This window comes from Aquarana catesbeiana, linkage group LG02 (genome assembly GCF_042186555.1).
Source record: "Aquarana catesbeiana isolate 2022-GZ linkage group LG02, ASM4218655v1, whole genome shotgun sequence".
In the NCBI taxonomy this organism is placed as follows: Eukaryota; Metazoa; Chordata; class Amphibia; order Anura; family Ranidae; genus Aquarana; species Aquarana catesbeiana.
In genome coordinates this window covers 174,882,644-174,905,191 of record NC_133325.1, presented here as the reverse complement: position 1 = coordinate 174,905,191, position 22,548 = coordinate 174,882,644, and the positions used below count along the sequence as shown (strand labels likewise).

The 22,548-nt window shown below is 38.9% G+C and overlaps 1 protein-coding gene across 2 annotated transcripts in view; it reads right to left on the bottom strand.

Moving 5' to 3' along the window:
* MYO1A (myosin IA) overlaps nt 1-22,548 on the bottom strand; it is a 153,148-nt gene that overhangs the window by 49,388 nt on the left and 81,212 nt on the right. For both annotated transcript variants that reach the window (XM_073613838.1, XM_073613839.1), the window contains exons 5-16: nt 20,271-20,375; nt 19,223-19,269; nt 16,562-16,625; nt 11,361-11,459; nt 8,671-8,774; nt 7,824-7,971; nt 6,925-7,043; nt 5,353-5,439; nt 4,072-4,137; nt 2,928-3,032; nt 818-880; nt 178-378 (exon numbers count right to left, since the gene is read on the bottom strand). In XM_073613838.1, coding sequence (XP_073469939.1) covers nt 178-378; nt 818-880; nt 2,928-3,032; nt 4,072-4,137; nt 5,353-5,439; nt 6,925-7,043; nt 7,824-7,971; nt 8,671-8,774; nt 11,361-11,459; nt 16,562-16,625; nt 19,223-19,269; nt 20,271-20,375 — 1,208 coding nt within the window. The remainder of the gene's footprint in view (nt 1-177; nt 379-817; nt 881-2,927; nt 3,033-4,071; nt 4,138-5,352; nt 5,440-6,924; nt 7,044-7,823; nt 7,972-8,670; nt 8,775-11,360; nt 11,460-16,561; nt 16,626-19,222; nt 19,270-20,270; nt 20,376-22,548) is intronic.

Sequence of the window (22,548 nt, the reverse complement as noted above, 5' to 3'; positions counted from 1 at the left end):
CTGTCTGTGTTTGTAAAAATGTATTAGACTATTTTATTTTAATAAATGTCTAAGAAAACAAGTACATGCAAAATTCCTAGAAAGAATATGCTGTACTAAACAGTTGCTTTCATAGGGATAATTACAGGGAGCTAATAAATGTCTATGTTAAAAGTGTAAGGAGCTATTCATTCTCACCTGTCCAGCATAATGTTCAATGCGGAAAGCATTGTCAGCCAATGTGTTATCAGTAATACGTTTTTCATTTTGGGTAGCCTTGCTTTTGAAGTGCTTATGGTTTTTGAATTTTGTTCCTAGCTTGGTTAGAAACGTGGCATCAGTGACATTCCCTGGGCGCAGGCATTCTTCATCCAGCACTGCTAAAATGCCATTGGTACCCTGTCAGGGGCACAAAGCATGTACAGTTGTCAATTTAAATTATTTTATACCACCCCTTCTATTATTTACCCATTAAAAATATATACAGAATAAAGTAAACAATAGTATATCTAAAACATCTAACAAAAAAACAGTGCAAGCTTTTAAATTAGATTAGACTTAAAGAGCAACACTCAGTCAGAGTCCTTGAACAATGAAGACCTGGAAGAGAATGGTACTCTGCTCCACTCCACCCACAAATAAGAAATACTTTTGTAAACATATGAATTATTATAGGGTAGCATTATTTTGGTCAGTAATCAGCATAAAAGGTTCTTCCTATCTACCCAATATAATATTTAAATTGGAGTAGGTAAAAACCAAGTAAAAAACAAAAATATTTGATTTTAAGAAATGGCCTATGTTCCTGTGTGTAATATATAGGGAAACTGCTGCTTACATCTTCTATGAGATTACAGATGATTTCATTGTCAAAAAAGGTAATTTGTCTCCATTCAATCCCCTAAAATGAAAAATAGAGAAACAAAACACATCAGTTTTTAGTGCATGCTTTATTTTAGTTTATAATTAAATGTCACTTTATTTTAAATATATGAAAGTTGATCCTCCATGTTTAATAATCAATATTTTCTAATAATAGGATAACACAACAATCTACTTCAAATGCACCCAACAACAGCTGCCGGACCGAACTTCAGTGCTCCCTGGTGAGTTACAGTTCAAATAAAGTCCAAAATGTTTAGCGCCTCAAAAGCACATCAACTATCGCTCAAAGGTAAGTATTGTCCTCCTCAGTCACTCTCCAGAATCTTGCCGGATTTTCTAACCAACAATGAAGATTTGGGTCAAAAAAAGCTTTAAAGGAGAAGTCCACTCTGAGCTTGTTCGGCTGGCTTCACCTATGGGTCACAGGAGTGCAATTCGCTTTGCACTCCTGTGACCCGTTTTCAGCAGAGAGTGGTCTGAAGTTCGCTCTCTGCTGACGTCACCAATATCAGTCCCGGCACCGCGCCATCCCGTCTCTGGGAGTCTGGATCTGCAGGTGCCTGGACTGATAGCCGTCTTAGCCTCTCAGTGAGCCGCTGAGAGGCTGAGATGGCCACTCCCCACCCCTCCACAGCTCAGCGCTCCAGTGAGCATGGAGGAGCAGAGCAGGAGAGCTGCTGATTGACAGGCAGCAGCTATCTGCTCAGGGAGCCGAGAGAACCGAGCCATCGGCGATGTTCGATGGCTCGGTTCTCAGTGCAGAGGCCGATGCTGCATCCACCTAGGTAAGTATGATTATGGGGGAAAAAAATCCCATACGTCTCTTTTAAATCACTAACATCTCTGTGTCTTCTCTTTATTTCCATTAGACCTTGTTTCCACATCTTCCATAAACATCATCTTATTAAATGTGCATCCCCCCCAAAAAAAAAAACATTTTCATATATTGTAGTAATTTCTAAAATATCACTATATATATATATATATATATATATATATATATATATATATATATATACAGTATATATATATATATATATATATATATATATATATATATATATATATAATATTGTGCCTACATATGTGCATACCAGTGTCACTGGTGTTTATCATATATTCTGGCATGCACATATGCGAGCACAGTATATTATATTTTTTTGTGATATTACTACACTATATGGGTTTTTCATTTTTTAGAATGAATATGTGATGAGATGAAGATGTTTATGGAAGATGCAGAAACACTTGAGTGATAAAGTCTACTGGAAATAAGGAGCAGACACAGAGACATTATTGATTTAAAGCTTATCCAAATCTTTATTGTGGGTCAGAAAATTCAGTAAGAGTCTGGGGAGTGGTTGAGGAGGAAAATACTTACCTTTGAGTGATAGTTGGTGTGCTTTCTGAGGTGCTGGATGTTTTGAAATGTATTCTACTTCAAGGTTGTGCAATATATACCAACTCTACGCAAAACTCTTATTTCATGTCTGCGTTAACACTGGTGGGCTGAATATCTGCTGGCTCTCTTGAATTCTCAAACTGCTAACATTTCTTGACGATAGATTGTCTCTGTTACCTGCCTCAGGCCATCATGAAGGTGTCACATTTTTAAAGCCTGAAGGATGACTATTAACACCATTGTTTAATGGTTTAATTTTTAATAGACAATCTATTAACTCTGCTTTCACTTTCTGACCAGAATCATAAGAAGCTTTTCAAAATAAATGTTCACAAATTTGGTAATTATTAGTCATCATTGGTCACTTATTGTTCTTCATAGATAGCATTGACCTCAAAAAATGTTCATACTTGTGAACCACAGAAAATTCCTCTTACTCGCCTGCAATTTCTTTTTTGATAGATAAAATGTAAGCAGTTGTCAACCATGGCTCACTCTCTGTACCCTGCTTCTGAAACAACTTCTATTCTTTATACGTAGTATGCACTTAGTAGTATATATAAGTAGGTACCTAAGACACAGATCCATGAAATGTTCCAATCTTCTGAAGGAATTAAAGAGTAAGATAAGAAATACAATTGAAAGCCGGAATTCTATTTACCTCTCTCTTGTACTCTTCTTGTTCTTCTTTTAATGTCATTTGAATAAAGATTTGCTGAAGCTTCTCATTACAATAATTTATAATGAATTGCTCAAAGCTGTTACCCTAGTAAACATGAACATTTACATTAAAAATGTGCCATATCAGTGGAAACACTTGTAATTTGTCTTTTGTTAAAAAAAAAAAAATGCTAAAAACTACTTTTCTATATTTTTCTATATTGTAAATCATTGAATACAATGTTCCTCCTTTCTCCTCCTAAAATGAGAGAACCTATTTTAAAAATTGTCTGATACCTTTGATAAAATTGTGTTTTCCAACATTTCTTTACTGCTTTTCGAAAACTGGCAGATAAATACTTTCAAAGTTTAAATATTTCAAAGACTGCTAAGGTAGTTAGACATGTATGCACCATGTGCCATTGTCAGGCAACACATTACCCTGGTGCTGTGACATTATAGGGACTGTTCACTTAGCAAAATCAATATTCACAAAGCTTTGTAAATAAACTATGTTCACTTCAATCAACCAAGTATGTACTAGAAATAATCCTGTTTTTTGTTTTTTTTTTCTTACACTTGATTGGGTATTCCAAGGTTCATGTTATACTATCATTCATTCATTTTGCAAAGTTAACAGCATATGCTCCTTTAGTGAATTAGCCTCCAATGGATCAGGTCAAGCTAATGTTTTTGTGAATGGAAATTGGTAGACACTGTCAGCACTAATTACTATTGGAAGAAACTATAGCGATTAGGACATGGTCGGCATTAAGCCCATAGACAGAAATGGCTGGACTGAGTGACTATGAGTAGCTTTACACATATCAAGTGACTGGAAGCCTACATTGCATCACAGGAGGTGAGCATTTTCTCCTGGTTCAGACCTCAAGAGAACTGGCCACATGAATGAATACAAATTTAAGCTTCTCCATGTATTTTCTAAGAATGAAATTGTGTATCGATATTAGAAGTAAATGGTTCTTAAGGGGTTCTTCTATGAGTAACAATCATAACCAGAAAAAGGAAGAGAAATTGAATAATAACCAAATGATTTATTGTAAAAAAAAAAAAAAAATTATCTACGACATCTAGCATAAATGGACATGCACACACACATAGAAAAGAGTAGCAATTAATCTTACTTCTAATATTTCAAAGCCATAAATGTCCAGCACACCCATTACTTTCTTCCCCTGGAATTCAGATACCTAAGAGCAAAGATAAATGAAACTGTAAGCATGTATTATATGAAGTTATAATATATTATATGCACATATATATTAATGTGGTTTTTCTTTTGTATACAAACAGGCACTGCAGTTATGCAATTCTGTTTTAATTTTTCTGGGGAAATGATCTGTTTAATACAGTAAAAACTATTTTCTATTGTGAATGCAGATGTCAATTCTCACTGGCGCTTTGATGACTGCTAATCACACCTAAACAAAGCATGCAACTTCTGATGTGGTTCAAGAAGTCAGTGTGTCTAAGAGAACCAAAACATAGTTACATAGTTACATAGTTACATAGTAGGCAAGGTTGAAAAAAGACACAAGTCCATTAAGTCCAACCTACGTGTGTGATGATGTGTCAGTATTACATTGTATATCCCTGTATGTTGCATTCATTTAGGTGCTTATCTAACAGTTTCTTGAAACTATCGATGCTCCCCGCTGAGACCCCCGCCTGTGGAAGGGAATTCCACATCCTTGCCGCTCTTACAGTAAAGAACCCTCTACGTAGTTTAAGGTTAAACCTCTTTTCTTCTAATTTTAATGAGTGGCCACGAGTCTTGTTAAACTCTCTTCTGCGAAAAAGTTTTATTTCTATTGTGGGGTCACCAGTACGGTATTTGTATATTGAAATCATATCCCCTCTCAAGCGTCTCTTCTCCAGAGAGAATAAGTTCAGTGCTCGCAACCTTTCCTCATAACTAAGATCCTCCAGACCCTTTATTAGCTTTGTTGCCCTTCTTTGTACTCGCTCCATTTCCAGTACATCCTTCCTGAGGACTGGGGCCCAGAACTGGACAGCATACTCTAGGTGCAGCTGGATCAGAGTCTTGTAGAGCGGGAGAATTATCGTTTTATCTCTGGAGTTGATCCCCTTTTTAATGCATGCCAATATTTGGTTTGCTTTGTTAGCAGCAGATTGGCATTGCATGCCATTGCTGAGCCTATCATCTACTAGGACCCCCAGGTCCTTTTCCATCCTAGATCCATCCATCCTAGAAAACCTGCATCTATCAGAAGAGCATTTATTTCTATTATGTACATATAGGGGTGTACAAACTGAGGTCCACAATGACTTGAAGTCCTAGAAAAAATTTAAGATAAACCAACGGTTTGAACTAGGAAATTAACTGGAATCTCACAGTTGTTTTTTGCACACATTGTTCAAGTAACAAAGTTCTAGTGACAAACCTTTATGCTTTCATTGATCCGCTGTACAAGCCAGCTAAACAGTCGGTCATACATGTTCTTTGCTAAAGCATCCCGGGCATAAACACCCTAAAACACAAAGAAATGTCCAAGCAAATTAGCAGTTGTGTGAAAACAAGCAGTCAATTAAGTGCAGTCCATTGTCAGTCAGCATACAACTTTTTTGACAGTACTTAAATCCATAATTTCTTTATGTGTAATGATAATGTGTAATCTGTACCATGCCAATGTGACCCTTTTAGTCACGCATACCAGAACTACTCCTTTCCCAAACAATTAGGATAGATTAAAATGAAGAGTTAATTTATGGTGCTAAAATATCCTTTCTGTGCAGATTTTTGTTTGGAACAATAAGGAGCAATAAATAATCAAGATGTGTGAGGAGTAGCTTGGTTATCACTCTTTCTCTGCAATGTCCAGGTCCTAGGTGCAGTTATTACATAGGATACTATTTTCCTGAAAATTATATGTTCTCTCTTTGCTAGTGTGGGTTTCCTCCCACAGCCCAAAATATGCAGGTAGGTTAACTGACATCTAATTAAACCGGCCTTAGTCTGAATTTCCTATTCTACCATGGATGGTCACAAGCCTGAGTGAAGAAACAGGAGGGTTGAAAGTCAAGCTACTAGCCTAGGTCTGTAAGACAAGCAGCTACTAAAAGAGCATTGTAGGTTCTGGCTGATATGACAATAAAGACATTGAAAGGCATACACACACACAAAATGTATGTAAATAAGCCTTACTACTTACTATTACACAATTACACTCAAAATATTTCCAAAAGATTATTTTTCCACAGCTTGAGGGATACAGTCCTTGAAATCTAACATTGTGCAAATAAACATAGTGACATTGAATAGTGCATTTTAATCAACCCCACCTTATTATCCTTTCTTTATGTTTACTGACAATACCACAACTAGTACACTGGACATCTGATCACTGTGGGTTTCTGAGTTTTTAAAAGTTATCCAAACTGCCCCAATGGAGTAAAAAGTCTGAAAATCATGTTGTTTAACAGTTCTAATTCCCCATCTGAATGTGTCCTGGTGACCGTTGTCAACAAAACAAAAAAGTGATGGAAAATACAAAATGGTTATCACTGGAATAGTAATAGATGGCAAATCTCTCAAGGAAACAATGTTTCTGATTACAACTGTCTACCTGAGAGTGTGCCTCATTTTAGGTAAATTTATATGTGAAAGTCAATCTCCCCAGTGGGACACAGACAGCATTAAACAATATCAAGGGCTTTAACAATTCAAAAGAAAAAACATTTTGGATTTGAATATACTATAAATCTTTATGCTATGGTAGCGGTATGGTTAAATATATATAGTTCCTAGTAATAGCTGCCATGGGATAATCCAGTGTGCCATCATAAAAGTATGCAAGACATTGGTCATAATTTAATACTGGCTGCAAGAAAATGTCAAATGCCGCAACTGAGCCAAGCTGACCTGTGGATGGCAGACCTATCAAACTGTAGGTGATGGTCACATAATCTAGAAGATGTACAGTGTACTGAGATTTCTTGTTTTTCAGGTTCCATACCTGGTTTGCGTTCAGTGTAGTCACCACTTTTTCTTGTCTGGCTTCCACAGTACGAACACTGAAAGCATTTTCTAGTGTTTGCCCATCAAGGCCAATCAGTGAGCCAATCTCTTTAACATCTGGATAAAAAATGATAAAAATGTTAATCGAGGCCAAGATACTACAATAGTGAATTACTAAGACTGCATTTCAAGTATATATTACTGTAAGTATAATTAGATTACACTAATTGTTGAATTTCACAACTTTCTGGTTTCTAACTCTTATTTACAGTATCTTCTATATTTCACTAGGTACAATAGATGTATGCAGGGACAAAGAAAAGGATAAAAGTCAAAACAGCAGAAAAGTAATGAACCAGAGGAGGCATTTACTTGAACTGATCTGTATTTTCCTCCTACAACAGCTGAATGCCAGCAGGAGGGAGAAGTGGAGAAGCTGGCTTTCAGCTGCTGCAGGAAGAAAATACAGATCGGTTCCAGTATATGCCAGCCTTGCTCCTGTCAAGGTCCAGGGGGTTGGCAAGGAAAGGACACGATGTTCCCGATCTTCCCATCCAACTGCCAACCTAATGTGACAGAGAGGTTGCACGGGCCCCCTGGAGCATGGGTGGGGTCACTGTTGAGACCCCTTAGACCCCTCAAACTCCACCCATGAGCTAAACTGTTACCTTGTAGGGGTTGGATTCAATAAAGTGAATTTAGTGAGGATACTATAGGTTAGTGTAGTCTGTACTAAGCACTGTCTGAGTCCTCTACATGTAGTAATACCTACATGAAGATAACAGTAATATGAATGTATATGATGTACCTCTAAATACATATGTCATGGCTCATAATTGGTTGAATTAATATGTGTACATGAACATGCAGAAACATTTAGGTGTAGTCAACACTCACACTGAGAATTAGTGATATAGCATGAGGCCATTCCGTTAGCCTGAAATTGTCCTTTTATCTCAATGTTCCCCAACTTTAGAACAACCGCAGCAACTTCCAGGACTGAAGTAACCTCAGTATTTTCGAATCCAATAATTTTCATGGCATCCTTTTAAAATAAACATACATATAGCCAGTTAGTAAATTAATGTAGAGACAGATTACCTGGAATAAATCCCATGATTTTTTTTTTTGGAAAACTGAATTTGATCCATCCATGTAGTATCACAGGTGATCACCCCTTTCCCCCTTTCCTATGTATTGCCTGGACACAGAGCTACAATTACAAATTTCTCCTGCTGGTAGAATACATCATTGCAGAGACAATGCTAAAACATCTGATTTATTTATTTTTTATTTATTTATTTCAGGTACTTATATAGCGCCGTCAATTTACGCAGCGCTTTACATATACATTGTACATTCACATCAGTCCCTACCCTCAAGGAGCTTACAATCTAAGGTCCCTAACTCACATTCATACATACTAGGGACAATTTAGACAGGATACAATTAACCTACCAGCATGTCTTTGGAGTGTGGGAGGAAACCGGAGTACCCGGAGGAAACCCACGCAGGCACAGGGAGAACATGCAAACTCCAGGCAGGTAGTGTCGTGGTTGGGATTCGAAGCAGTGACCCTTCTTACTGCTAGGTGAGAGTGCTACCCACTACACCACTGTGTAGGGTTTCTATCTTTTTAGAAATTACTTTTAATTATATGTAAATAATTAAGCTTTAGATACAGCTGAATGAACATAAAAAATCAATAACATAAAAGCTTAGTAAAATCATAACAAAGGTATACCTTAACAACTCTAAAATTTTCAGCATCGTTCATCCCAGCGAAACTGTCGGGGTCCTTATTCAGGTAAACATATTTGCTGCAGTCTGGAACCAATTTAAGTTTTCCTATTAAAAAATAAAAATACATCCAAATATAAAACTGAACTTAAGGTATATTAGTTTGTTAATTGACATTGAACAAAACTGCATTGGTGTACAGGAATCTGATATCTAAGCCTTACTCCAGACAGGTTTTTATATCTGTTTTTAACTCCATTGTGGAACTCTTTCCTCTCTTTCTTTCTTTTGAAGCCTCTACAACTTGTTAGGAAGGCAAAGACAACAAAAACATTGTGTGAAGCTCTAATTCTTCCTCACTGTATTAAAAGTGTGTTTTTTCTATGTGCCCATTTGAAGAGACTTCCCATTACTTCCTTCCCTGACAGGCATCATAGGCTAAAGCACATACAGTATTTATACAAACATATCATTACAGAACTGTACCCTACAGTCAGCCAGGATCATGGATAAAATCCTTTAGACCTTGACACAAAATATACCTGACACCTTGATATGAACACCTACTGAACACAGATATCTCACACAATAGGCTTCAATTCACAAAGTTTTAACACAAGGATTAGGCACTCTAATTCAGCCAGCTGGCTTTGTTGGCTTTGTGAATTGAGCCTAATGTAAAAAAAAATGATCATTATCTAATAAGCACACTACAGTGATGTCTAAAAGGAATTTCGAAGGTTATAGGTGTTACTGGAACAGGAAGACACAAAATAAACCCAACAGATGTTCTAACCTTTCCCCACTCTAAATAGAGTTTTTAATTTTTTTCTCTTTTCGTACAGGAGAAATATTGCATCACTTCCTGTCCCTCTTAGGCCCCATGTACACTGCTGCTGCTAAACGGAAGATTAGGAGCAGTTGGGCATTTTTTTCAACTGCTCCTGAACTCTCCTCTATGTTATCTTATCAGTACATGTACACAGGGTCGTTTATAGTCGTTTATAGGCAGTTGAGTTTAGAGGCCTTTTTTGGAAAGCAAAAAAATTAGTTCAGACGCTGAGTTTTAGAGGTATTTCAAGCACCAAACGCTTCCAAACGTTTCGTTTACAGGCATTTTTCATTTTTGGCTATTTTGAAAAAAAAAAAAAAATTTTTTTTTCAAATGTGCGGCAAAACGCCGCTAAACGCGGCATGTAAATGTGGCAAAACGGACGTTTTAAACGTGGGTTACTATCTGTCAAGTTAAATCATTCAGGAGAGGTTGTAAAAACATACCATGTACATTAAGCCTTAGCCTACACAGTAAGTGAGAAGAAATCTTCACAGTGAGGACAGACAAAAAAGACCTCGCAGAGGTTCCAACGCTTTTCACTCTTAAAAAACAAAAAGAAAAATGTTGGCTAGGGTTGGAAAATAATGCCAGATATAAAAAATGAAAAAGTCTTTCCAGAAAAAAAAACAAAAAAAACACCAAAAAACTGTCCCGCTGCCAATTCTTTCTCTTGTTAAGTGCTACGATAACTGATGAATCTTCTGCATCCAAGACTTGTTTGAGTATGTCACATTCCTGGTCCCCTTGTGGTTTCCTCCAATGACCTCTAAGTCACTAAAGGACACAGTAGTGACCAGTAGCGTCAGGGGGGGGGGCGTGTGGGGGGGTTCTGACCCAGGCTATAGCCCAGAGTGGGCCCCCAAAAAGCCCCGGGTCTCATATTGCTCATTGATAATTGTTAGCCCTGAGTCCCAAGGCCTGGGGTTGGCCAGGAACTCAGGGCTATAGTATGCAGTTTGCACACATCACCGCTCACTCACCAGGCAGTTCCAAAAAAAACAATGGCAGAAACCAAATGAATATTTATTGGGGGGGGGGGATTTGGTTACATCAGTTTTAGTGTGGCCTCCATCCAGTTCCGGTTCCGGCTTCCAGGTCTGTTTTAAAGCCCTCCCCTCCGCGTCTGCTGTGCTGTGGTCCTCTGCCCAAGGGACAGCATAGAAACAGGCTGCAGCAGCATACACTCCACAGCCAGCTCAAGTGAACCCTCAGCCCAGACTCAGTGTACTGCCTGTCACTGGGGCCTGCCGGCTAGCACTGGAACAGGCTGCAGCCCAACCAGGCAGCAACTAGCAAGTGAGCCTAAACCCCCCTCTGGGAGGCTGACCTAGAAGGAATGGCTGGGGAGAAGGTAAACTTTTGAGAGGATCTGATGAGACTCTCTCTCTTCCCTGGCTTCCCCAATGAAGGGAGGCATGTGTTTTCCAGAGAAGCAACTACTAGGCTTCAGAGGTGCTATTTGCTGAGGACTTTAGGAAACTTGCATTCGGAGGCTCGGTTGGAAAGGTGGGACCTTTCACCTATAGCTTCCAGTATGGAAGTACTCATTGAGGGTGAGATGCCAGTAGGTGCTTCTCAAAGGTTCACAGAGTTGCCTGGCTGTCCCCTCTTTATCAGCATCATTTTAAGGATGCTGCTAAAGGGCCTACTACTGCTGGAATAAGTCATTGAGGTATCTTGCACCTTCAACCCTCCTTCCTGTATTTTTGTCTGAAATCTGCAACAAATCGTAAAAAGACCTCTAGACTGGAACTTGAGTTTGTCAATATGCTTCTGGGACCGGAAACAGGGCTAATACCTTTTGAACAGAGAAAGGGGGGCCCATTTCTTATCCAGCAGCCCCCTTTTGAGTTCCTTACCTAGAAGTTCATTGCCTCCTCCTGCAAGCAGCTGGTAAAATATATGAAAGTTTCTTTCTCCTTTAACATGTTTCACCACCCGAGATTTTTCCAGCAAGTCTAAAAAAAAAAAATATAACATTTTTTTTTATCAGGAAGACCATGTGAGTTTATGTACAGTAGCTTTTATAACAATCAAGCTTAGAATTGCAGGAGTCACCTGAACAGTTATGTTACCATGCATGTTTTCCAGCTGTTGTAGAACAGCAGTTGATGGAGGGGAAAACAAATGTCAGAAACAACATTCTCAGCACAAAAGAAATATGTCTAATACTAATACTGCTAATGCTTTAAGTACAATAGAGCAATCGTAACTGTTATTTTCTAGTGGAGGAATGAGTTAATGAATAATTGTTGGATGTGCTACTGGGAGATGTTTGGTAACTCACTGAGCCTTTCATTTTACAATACAGGACACAGGTGGGATTTACAAAATCTGTCTATATCCTTCTCCCCATACACAACCTCTTTTATGCATTGTCTTTCCCAGTACTTAATGAATAAACAAGCAATATTTCAAATCTGTGCTGTAAATAACTGCCATCCCACTCTGACGGAAATGAGCTGATACTTCCTGCTGTGACCTATCCTGGAATAATGAGGACTGAGACAAACAAGGAAAAACAATACCAAAAATGACTGTGGCATTCAATCCAATAATATACATAATAGGTACATGAGAAATAACACACTAATCCAACAATAAAGGCAATATCAAATGTTACTTGTGTGAACAGCCTAAATATGTCATATTTCTGCTCTTTCCTATTTACTTAAAAGAGATGTCTAGCCAAAGCAATGTGGCAATACATATATTACAATGGTCACTGAACTACGTTTTAATTATTCTTCTGTTTGACTCTTTGTAGATCTTTATAATATTTGCTTGGCTTGTAATATAGCTGCTTTTATAATGGTCAACTATTGCATAAGAGGCAAGTTACCAAACACTGGGACCATTTTATGTGGTTTATATTTAGCTATGTTCTGATTGCAAATTCATATTTGAATTTGGTACTTTATTTTACTTTATTTAATGTTATTCTGGCTTTGATGAATTCTATATTGCAACGTAATGGAAAAACTCTTTATATTGTACTGAATGATATATAACAGGAGGCTGGTCCAATAAACATGAGAAACCTTAAAGCGTAACTTTACCCTTAACAACTTGATAAAAAATAATGTTCTTTAGTAAGGAATATACACTATATTACCAAAAGTATTGGGACACCTGCCTTTACACGCACATGAACTTTAATTCCATCCCAGTCTTAGTCCCATAAGGTTTAATATTGCGTTGGCCCAACCTTTGCAGCTATATAGTAACAGCTTCAACTCAGGTTGAAGTCAGGACTCTGTGCAGGCCAGTCAAGTACCTAAACCCCAAACTCGCTCATCCATGTCTTTATGCACCTTGCTTTTTGTACTGGTCCAAATCATTTGGTGGAGGGGGGATTATGGTGTGAGGTTGTTTTTCAGGGGTTGGGCTTGGCCCCTTAGTTCCAGTAAAGGGAACTCTTGAGGCGTCAGCATACCAAGACATTTTGGACAATTTCATGCTCCCAACATTGTGGGAACAGTTTGGGGATGGCCCCTTCCTGTTCCAACATGACTGAGCACCAGTGCACAAAGCAAGGTCCATAAAGACATGGATGAGTGAGTTTGGGGTGGAGGAACTTGACTGGCCTGCACAGAGTCCTGACCTCAACCCGATAGAACACCTTTGGGATGAATTAGAGTGGAGACTGCAAGTCAGACCTTCTCGTCCAACATCAGTGAATGACCTCACAAATGTGCTTCTGGAAGAATGGTCAAACATACCCATAGACACATACCTAAACCTTGTGGACAGCCTTCCCAGAAGAGTTGAAGCTGTTATAGCTGCAAAGGGTGGGCCAACTCAATATTGAACTCCGAGGACTAAGACTAGGATGCCATTACATTTCACGTGCGTGTAAAGGCAGGTGTCCCAATACTTTTGGTAATATAGTGTATATTCCACATTAATAATTATGCTACCATGGGCCAATTCGCACATAAAATACCTGGGCATCTTCCTACCTAGCAAGGTGGAAGAGATTTTTACACTTAATTTCCCTCCTCTTCTGGCGGCAATTAAAAATGATCTGATGTCGTGGCAACATGGCCTGTTCTTGTGGTTTGGCCAGTGTCACATAGTCAAAATGAACATTATACCCCGCCTGCTTTATCATTTTCAGGCGCTTCCCATTCATATCCCGAACCTTTTCCTTTGTGCGGTAAACTGGACTCTTGTTGGTTTCATCTGGGCCCTGAAACCTCCTCGCCTTGCTCAGTCGATTTTGAGATTACCAAAACTTTTGGGAGGCATGGCTCTACCGGATGTTAACCTCTATCGTATGGCATGCCACCTGACACAAGTACTTGATTGGTACCGCCATGGATCTTTGAAACAGTGGGTGCAGGTGGAACAACTCCTTGTGGGGATTCCGCAGGAATCGGTGCCGTGGTGTCTAACAGATCTGTCCAATCGGACTTTAGATCATCCCACAGTGGGAGCGACTCGGTGGATCTGCCTGAAGGCTTTCTCCATTGATTTCTCCATTGCCCCTAGCCACTTACCTCTATAGTAGGTATCCCTGCTTTCAGCCCAGGCCTTCATGACTGGAGATTCCAAAACTTGAAATCAGACGGATGGTTTCAGGCCTGTCATTTCATTGTAGTGATTGGGTGACAACAAATCATGGACGGCCCGGCGTATGCAGGACTATCATTTTGGCAAAAATTACAGTTGGCCTACTTCATTGGCTCTCTACCTCCAACGAAGGTCTTTCAGAGACACCTCACCACGTTCAAACTCTTATGCTTAGAGCAATCTCCAATGCGCCATGCGGTTTCTCAGACCTATCTCTGCCGCCAGACTTTGGACCGCCTTGATGGGAACGAGACTTAGGGTTGACATTCCTGGACAGACAAGCGGAAAGACTTATGTTGTTCTCTTACAAAACTTCTATATGCACCAAGCACCAGGAAGCTGGGTTTAAAGTGCACGGGGCGGTAAAGATTCACAGGCTGTTCCCTCAATGTTTAGATCTTTGTTGGAGGTGTGGGGAGTATTCCAGTTCGCTCATGCACATCTTTTTGTAGTGCCGCCTCCTGCAGTCCTGCTGGACTGAGGTTCATTGCGTGACCCAAAAATGTACCTACTAGGAGCTACCGAAGGACCCTGTGGTTTTCCTTTTACATCACCATGGGTTCTCTAGGAAAGGTCTATAGACCTAGTACTGCGCGAAGAGCTGCACCCCCCTTTTTTGGAAGCAGACACAGACGCCGTCCTTGGCCGGAGAAGGGCCTTCGGGAGAAATTTCTCCAAAAAAGGTTTTACTGGCATGAATTTGTCTACTCCAAGGAGTACAAAGAGTTGCTGACTTAAATCCCCTGCTCTGGAGAATATAATGTTTGGTTCCCATGCCCGGGTAGATTGGACGGCAGCTGGAATGGTTCCCTGGTCCCCTTCCCTTTACCTATTATTCTCCAAAATACCAAAATTAATATTTGCTGTAAATTGCCTCCAGCATTGCTCCTGTTTCTTCTTACTGGAGGCTGCCATTTTACTGAAGCCCAACGCCCCTGAACAACAGTAAATCATAAAGTGGATAAAACCCATTGATTTAACAGTTTCAAAAAACAGTTACATTCCTGGAATGTCGGGATTGCTAACTGTCACATTTGCTTGTGTCCTCAACCAAATTGTCAAACCATGAAATGTTGATGTCATAACTGATCACATGTGCAGCACCATGGCAATTGTAGATCAAACATAAGCAGATTTCTTGGCTGTAAAAGATAGGGAGATTTAATTCCACGTTAAGGCTGTCAGCAAATTGACCTCTACAAACTCGGCAGTGCCTAAAGATGGAGAGCAACTGAGCATGTGCAGAGCATGGTGAAAGAGTGTATTACTGGATTTTAAACAGTATAGGCTTAATGTGTTATATATCTATATCTGCAAAAGGGGTCAACCTGAGATGATCTAGCAGGACTGCATTTTCTGACTAAAGTTCCACCCTTCAACTGACAGGCCCATACATTGTACAGACCTGACAGCGGGGTGGCTTTAGCCGCCGGGATTTTGTGTAAAACTGACAGGCAGACTCCTGCCTGTCAAGTGGATGGGCTGCTGCCCGATTGCCTCTACACCCCCCCCCCTCCGGTACTGGCAACATCACTCCTTCCCCCACATGCCCTCTCCATGTATATGGGCTCCACTTGCCCGTCTGTCTGTGGGTCCGGGACCAACATGGCAGGTGCCAGTGGGTAGAGGGGAAGGAGAAGAGCAGACACCCCTTCTTGCGGTGACACGAGAAGCAACATCTATGCCGTCACTTTTGGATCAGCCTCTCAGTTTTCCTGGCTAGCATAACCGGGAGGGGATGTATTGCAATGCAATCTGCATTGCAATACATTCAGTGGAGTCCAGAGGAGACATGCAATGTCTCAAAAACATGCAGGGTCTTTCAGACCCTGTCTGAAAACCTGTCACCTAAAAATCATCACATAGGGGACTTTAAGTTAAGTAAAACAAAAAATAAAGTTACACCCAAGCACATAAAATCCCTCCCCCTTCAAAAAATTTTGAGGCCCCCCCCCATATACGCACGTATGAACATAAATGCACATGTCTGGGGCGCCTACGCATTAAAACGTGGATTGCGATGCACATGTTGCATATCGCCACGCACACCAAAGTGAGAGCAATAATTCTAGAAGAAGACCTCCTCCGTAACACTAAACTGATGACCTATAGGGGCGCTTGAAGCGTCGCTGAAGGGTACTGAAGTTTGTTGCCATTTCATGGGCACACGCAAATGTAAGGTTTGACATGTTGGGTATCTATTTACTCAGTGCAACCTCATCTTTTATATTTTATCAAACTTTGGGTAGTTTTTTGTATTTTGTTTGCCCTGACATAAAAAATTGAAACTACCACTATTTTATTCTCTAGGGTGTCTTCTTTCAGAAAATATATAAGGTTTGGGGGTTTTATGTAATCTTCATGCCAAAAAACTATTTAGATTTTTTAAACATGTGTGGAAAAAATGCAAAACCAACTCTGGCAGCGAAAGTGTTAAATCATAATATATAAGCTTTATACATCCTTGTATGAAACAAATACTTACAGTTACTGATAACACCACCAACTGGATCTCCTTTAAAGTCAAATTCAATGTCCATGTATTTTCCCTGAAAATTATGAAAAGAAAACTTTGGATTGGGGCATTCAACACAGCAATTTAAAATTCCCTGGCTCTTTATTTTTGAAGGAAAAGAAAGACGATATTTCAGTTGTCATCACTTAACTTTCTTTTTGATAATAATGTGATAACAAGTGAATGTGAGTACACATCCAATATTCAGTGCATGTTGGGCAAACTCCTCAGTCTATAAACCATGCAGCTTCTTCACCACTGCCAGAGGACAACAGAAAACATACTACATTTTTAAGCCTTCTAGGCATTGCTGCCACTGAATTTCCAAAGTGGACATATTAATATACAAAGAAAAAAAATCCTGAGCTGGAGTACTATCACAATACAATAATTATCACCAATAAATTTATTGTCCGCTTTAGATATTTGTGTTAAAAAAGTATACTTAAAGGACACAACAAGACTGTTACTTTGACAATATAATCTTTGATGCAGTGTGCCTGACAATTACATGCGTATGTTCAAGCTGTTGCTTTTCTGAAAGTCTACCGTGGTGGAGCTGTAAAATAATAAAAGACTAAAAGATAGCAATCACACATAAAATGGTTTCATCACTGGCCTATGGTATTTTGACACTTATAAATATCCTACTATGTGACTATAATGTATTCGGAAATTCTGCAGCAGGTTGCTGATGCCAGTAGCCATATCTGGAGATTTATATGCCAGAGATTCAGCTGTTGAGTGATATATCCAATGACCATGCTGGGTGTGTGTGATAGTTTGCAACAGTTTTGGAAGTGCTTTATGGACTATCTGCACATAAACTGCTGAGTTTAATATTTGTTGCAAATAAACTGAAATACTGGCAAGCCACATGAGTGATGCCATTGCAACTCTATGGTATCTATGACCCAACAGGGTGAAATCGATTTTACTTTTATTTTTTTGTATGTGAACTTTGCACACAAGTTATGTAGTGTCCTGAGGATCTGTGTTGGCATATAACATACAATATTTTGCGTATTTTGAAAGTGTGAGAAATTATTATATGCTGATTATTCCTGCGCTATGGTATATGTGCTACTATTGTTAGAATGCTGCTATGGAAAAAAGGCTAATTGCCCCCTGGACAAAAAATGGTGTGTGTGTCCACAGCGCTGTCACAATCTATGAAAATTATACCATAAACTGTTTAAAAACAAGTGCAATGACAAAGGATCTGAACTGAAGATAAACGGAATATAAAGTGCTAGTGCAACATGAAGTTCATATAGTTCAACGCAAATTCATTTACAAATAAAGTGCTAATAATCTTCATAAAATGTGATCCGTGCTTGATACAGTATAAACTGATGCCAATGATGAAAAAACTATGCTGTTCCCTGCTCCCCTCCACATGTGTCCCCACCCACCGACTCCCAATGGTAAATCGCCATACGTATGGATTTTAGCATGTTTTAAAAATAAAATAATGGAATTACACTATGGATACTATTCGATCTTTTTTTTGCATAAACCCATTTGAGACAAACATTGCCCTGCTGGGAAATTCAAGGAAGTGAATTACCTACCATACATTCAGAAGATCCCCATATACACCAAATAGGGGATTTACCATCAGGAGTCGGTGGGTGGGGACACATGAGGAGGGGAGCAGGGAACAGCACAGTTTTTTCATCATTGGCATCAGTTTATATCACGCATGGATCACATTTTATGAAGATTATTAGCACTTTATTTGTACATGAATTTGAGTTGAACTATACGAACGTCATGTTGCACTAGCACTTTATATTCCGTTTATCTTCATTTCACATAATTTGTCATTGCACTCATTTTTAAACAGTTTATGGTATAATTTTCATAGATAGTGACAGCGCTGTGGACACACACACCATTTTGTGAGAAATTATTGCTTCTAATTTAATCAATAGTCTCCCTTTGTGCTGCAAAATGTGTGTGCACACACAGTTCTGACAGTAAACATATAATAAAACATACAAAATATGGGTCCACATCAAGGTTTTAGTATTTTTTATGCATTTTTTAATGGAAGTTTTTTGTGTATACGTTTATATGTATCTTTTTCATTTAAATACAGGGTATTTGAGATACTAATTAATTTACTGCAAAAGTATTACTCCACTTGGGGATGTTTTGTGCTGGAAGCTTAAATTGCCAGCATTTAAACCACTTTGACCAGGTCCTGAATTACTTTAATATACTGGACATATTTGTATCTTTTAAATATGTAAAGTAAAGAGAAGGTAAGGGAGGTTTTGGAACTTTAAATATACCCCTAGAATCACTTATGTATGATTCAATGGAACATATAAGTTAATAAAAGACACAATCTTATTAGATACAGTTTAAAACCATATAGACATTAGATACATCACAAAGGCAAGCAATCTGTGTCCTTCAAATTAGGTCTACACATTTCGCAGATATTCTATACAGTGCAAAATTGTCACATGACTGCAGTAAAACAGCTATAAGTGTCTCTGTGCAAAGGCAATTTGAGAATTGAGATCAAGGCAAGATCGACATGCAAAAAACAAGACGACAATATACTAAATGAACTAACAGAAGGCTGCTGGAAAAACAGTTTGGCAGAAAAGAACTTACAAATCTGGAAGAGTTATCATTTCGAATGGTCTTTGCATTTCCGAAGGCTGTGGTAAAAATAAATAAATGAACCATAGGTTAATGCCACATTACTGTGACACAGTACAATAATGGCTATGCAGAGTTTCGCTCTTCAGTGGAAACATTACACTTATCACTTTATGTCTCTCCATTTCCAAAAGGCAGGATCTTAAAGTGAGGCCTGTCTTTGCAAATGAAATTAGAAAAATGTATAATTTCTCATTTTCGAAGGAGTCATTTTGTTGTGTTCAAGACCCTTAATCCACCCCTTCCATACAATGTGTCTCAATATTGGCTAGCAAGGCCACCTATCGTAGTGATAACGGACAAGGAGGTACAGGAGGGGGCAGAGCCTGAGTGTCAACTATTAAAGCAGTCAACTGTTGGATATGAGAGTGCCCTGGGGGCAGGACTCTTAGTTTGCCTAACAGCAAAGTTAAATGGATATGCAGTCCCCTGGAAGTGCCAGCTGATTTATAGCTGTGGCACTTTAGCCAGGTTTAATGGACTACAAGTTAGTTTATAGGAACTACTTTGCTTAAGAAAAGCTCCCCTTTTTCCATATTTTACAAGAGGAGCATTGTAAAATTAGAGGCATATTATTCTTGCAACTAAGCCCAGGGACAAGCAAGGATTGTGGCTTTTATTTTCCCTCCAGGTACATTCACATGGCCATCTTATAATGGATTCTTTTATATTTGATTCTGGAAGAAATCCAACACACTGCATTTGTCAAGAAGAGAAAAAAAGATTGATCGCAGACTTGAATCCAAAAAGATGCTGTAGAAATTTCTTTATTGTCATGAGCCAGACAGATATTGCAATGATGATCAGTTGATGTGTTTCACACGAAAAGAACCGTGCTTGTTCACAACATTGCATTTGTCATTGCACTCGTTTTTAGTTACATAGTAGGCGAGGTTGAAAAAAGACATAAGTCCATCCTATGTTGTGAAAATAGTTGATTGTTACAGAAGTAATCATAACTCTTTGAAATTCTGTTTGCCAACAGTATTATATCACTTACCTTCCAGAACAGGATTTGATTGCAAGAGTTGCTCTTTCACTTGATTTACTTCCTCTCCTTTTCCGCACACAGCTGCCACGTAGGACATCACCAGCTTACTGGCCTCTGTGAAAGTTACAGGACCTTATTTAATAAAATCTGTATGAGCAAAATGAGATAGGCAGCAAAACATAGCACAATGAGTTATCAGAGTAATGTCTGAGTTTCTGCTAGGGGACCAAGTCCATAAGTACCACAAAAGATGAAAAAGAGGGAAAAAACATATGTACTGTACTTTTTGTGGTGTTGGGACAATCAACTAGTGGTGACACACTATTTAATTTAGAGTAAAAAAATTCTAACTAGAACACTCTGGTCCTTGACGTCTGCTATTTAATTTCATGTAACACGTACCATAAAATCGTATCTACACCCAAAATGTAAAATCAGGCTATATCAATTGCTGAAACTTTGCTAAAAGCAGAAAGTTATTTGAATTTACCTTAATCTGAGATGTGTTCACACACATTCCTCCTGCAGCTTGTTACTGGACATCATCGCTGTCTGGCGTCATGGGCAATATTGCTTCTTCAGCACTGGATCTGGCCTGTCTTTCCAACATTATCTCTGTGTGCCCAACTTTTACCTAGCCTTCAGCATAAGTCTCCACATTGCTAACCTGGCTTTTCCATGGGCGGCACATCTGACTGCTTCTCTTTCTGCATAAGCATGATCTGCCTCCAGTGTAACAAACCTGAGAGACAACCTGGAGATACCATGCAGCTAAATATGTACAGTACCTTCTTGTGGGTGTTCCTCTTTGGGACGAGGTGCCCCTTAGATGCTATGTTCTGGAGGAACTTACACCTAACTCTACTAACACATAAGACTCATTTCCTGTTCTATCCTTTTAGAAATGTATTATTATTTATTATTATACAGGATTTATATAGCGCCGACAGTTACGCAGCGCTTTACAACTTGAGCGTAGACAGTACAAATACAATACACTTTAAGACAGTAGGAATCAGAGGGCCCTGCTCCTTAGAGCTTACAATCTAAGAGATTGAGAAATTAAGAGAAATTTTCTTTACTAGTCCTGCTTGAGGTGATTGTAGTCATATCAGTGCATTTGTGACAGAAACAATTGAGTACTGTCCATGATACTTTTTTATTTGCACTAACATACGATTTTTCCAAACAAGCTTTTGGGGAATGTCCCCTTCTCCAATGTCCCAGCAGGACTAATTCACAAAAATTTGAAAATCCTGAAAATTGTATTTATATTGTATGTATATTGTATATATATCTATATATCTATAGATAGATATATAGATATATATCTGTCTATAAATAGATATATACAGTATCTATCTATCGATAGATATATATCTATCTATCGATAGATATATATATACAGTATATATATATGAAACTGGCTTAAAGACAGGAAATTGCTTACTTTGGTTCATTATTGTATTTTTTTTTAAAGGGTCAGCTGCTAGCTTAACAGCAGTCACTCTTAGGCAACAATTCCAAAGGCTGACCAAATGACTGGTTGGATTAAAAAGTAATAGCTAAGGCAAGAATAGTGTGAATTACTAGGTTGCATTTCGCCTTTTTATAGATCCACAATGAAAGCAGTATCACAATGAAAATTAGGTTGAACTTGTTAAACTCTGCCCTTTGTTTTAAGCGTACTTACTATGTTACTGTGGTATTTGGGCTAAGAAATAATGTGAACAGTAAACAAAAATTGTATAGATAGATCAGAAACATATTTGGCACCAAGCTTATAAGAAGCCAAACAGTAAGATGATTGTAAACAAAATTGAATACAGGCATTGGGCAACAATGAAAAGGGACCACAAGTATACTGGTTATGGTGAGTGGCTCACCCCAGGCTCAACTGCCAAATCCTTATTATCATTTTATATGTAGCACCCTTTAGTGTGTGCTACTAGTGTTGAGAGTAGGAAAAAACATATTCTGAGTCATTGAACCTGGGTCATTGAACTGGGTCAGGGTTACAGGCCAGGGCTGGATGACTCATTCTGGCAGCTCTCTGGTGCCTCCCCCCTGGTGTCTGGACGGTTAGAGAACCTTCTAGAACTAAAGGAAGAGGGTTAGAAGGAGCTGCCGTGAATATTTATTGGGCTTCAGCCAATCCCCAGAAGTGGACTGGCAGGGGACTGAGACAACCCCATAAATAGACATGGGCCATTCGAGTAGGGGAGTTGGGTGGAAGATGGAGTGTTAAGGAGAGGGTGTCAGTGGCCCTTGAGGAAACCCCTGCCAG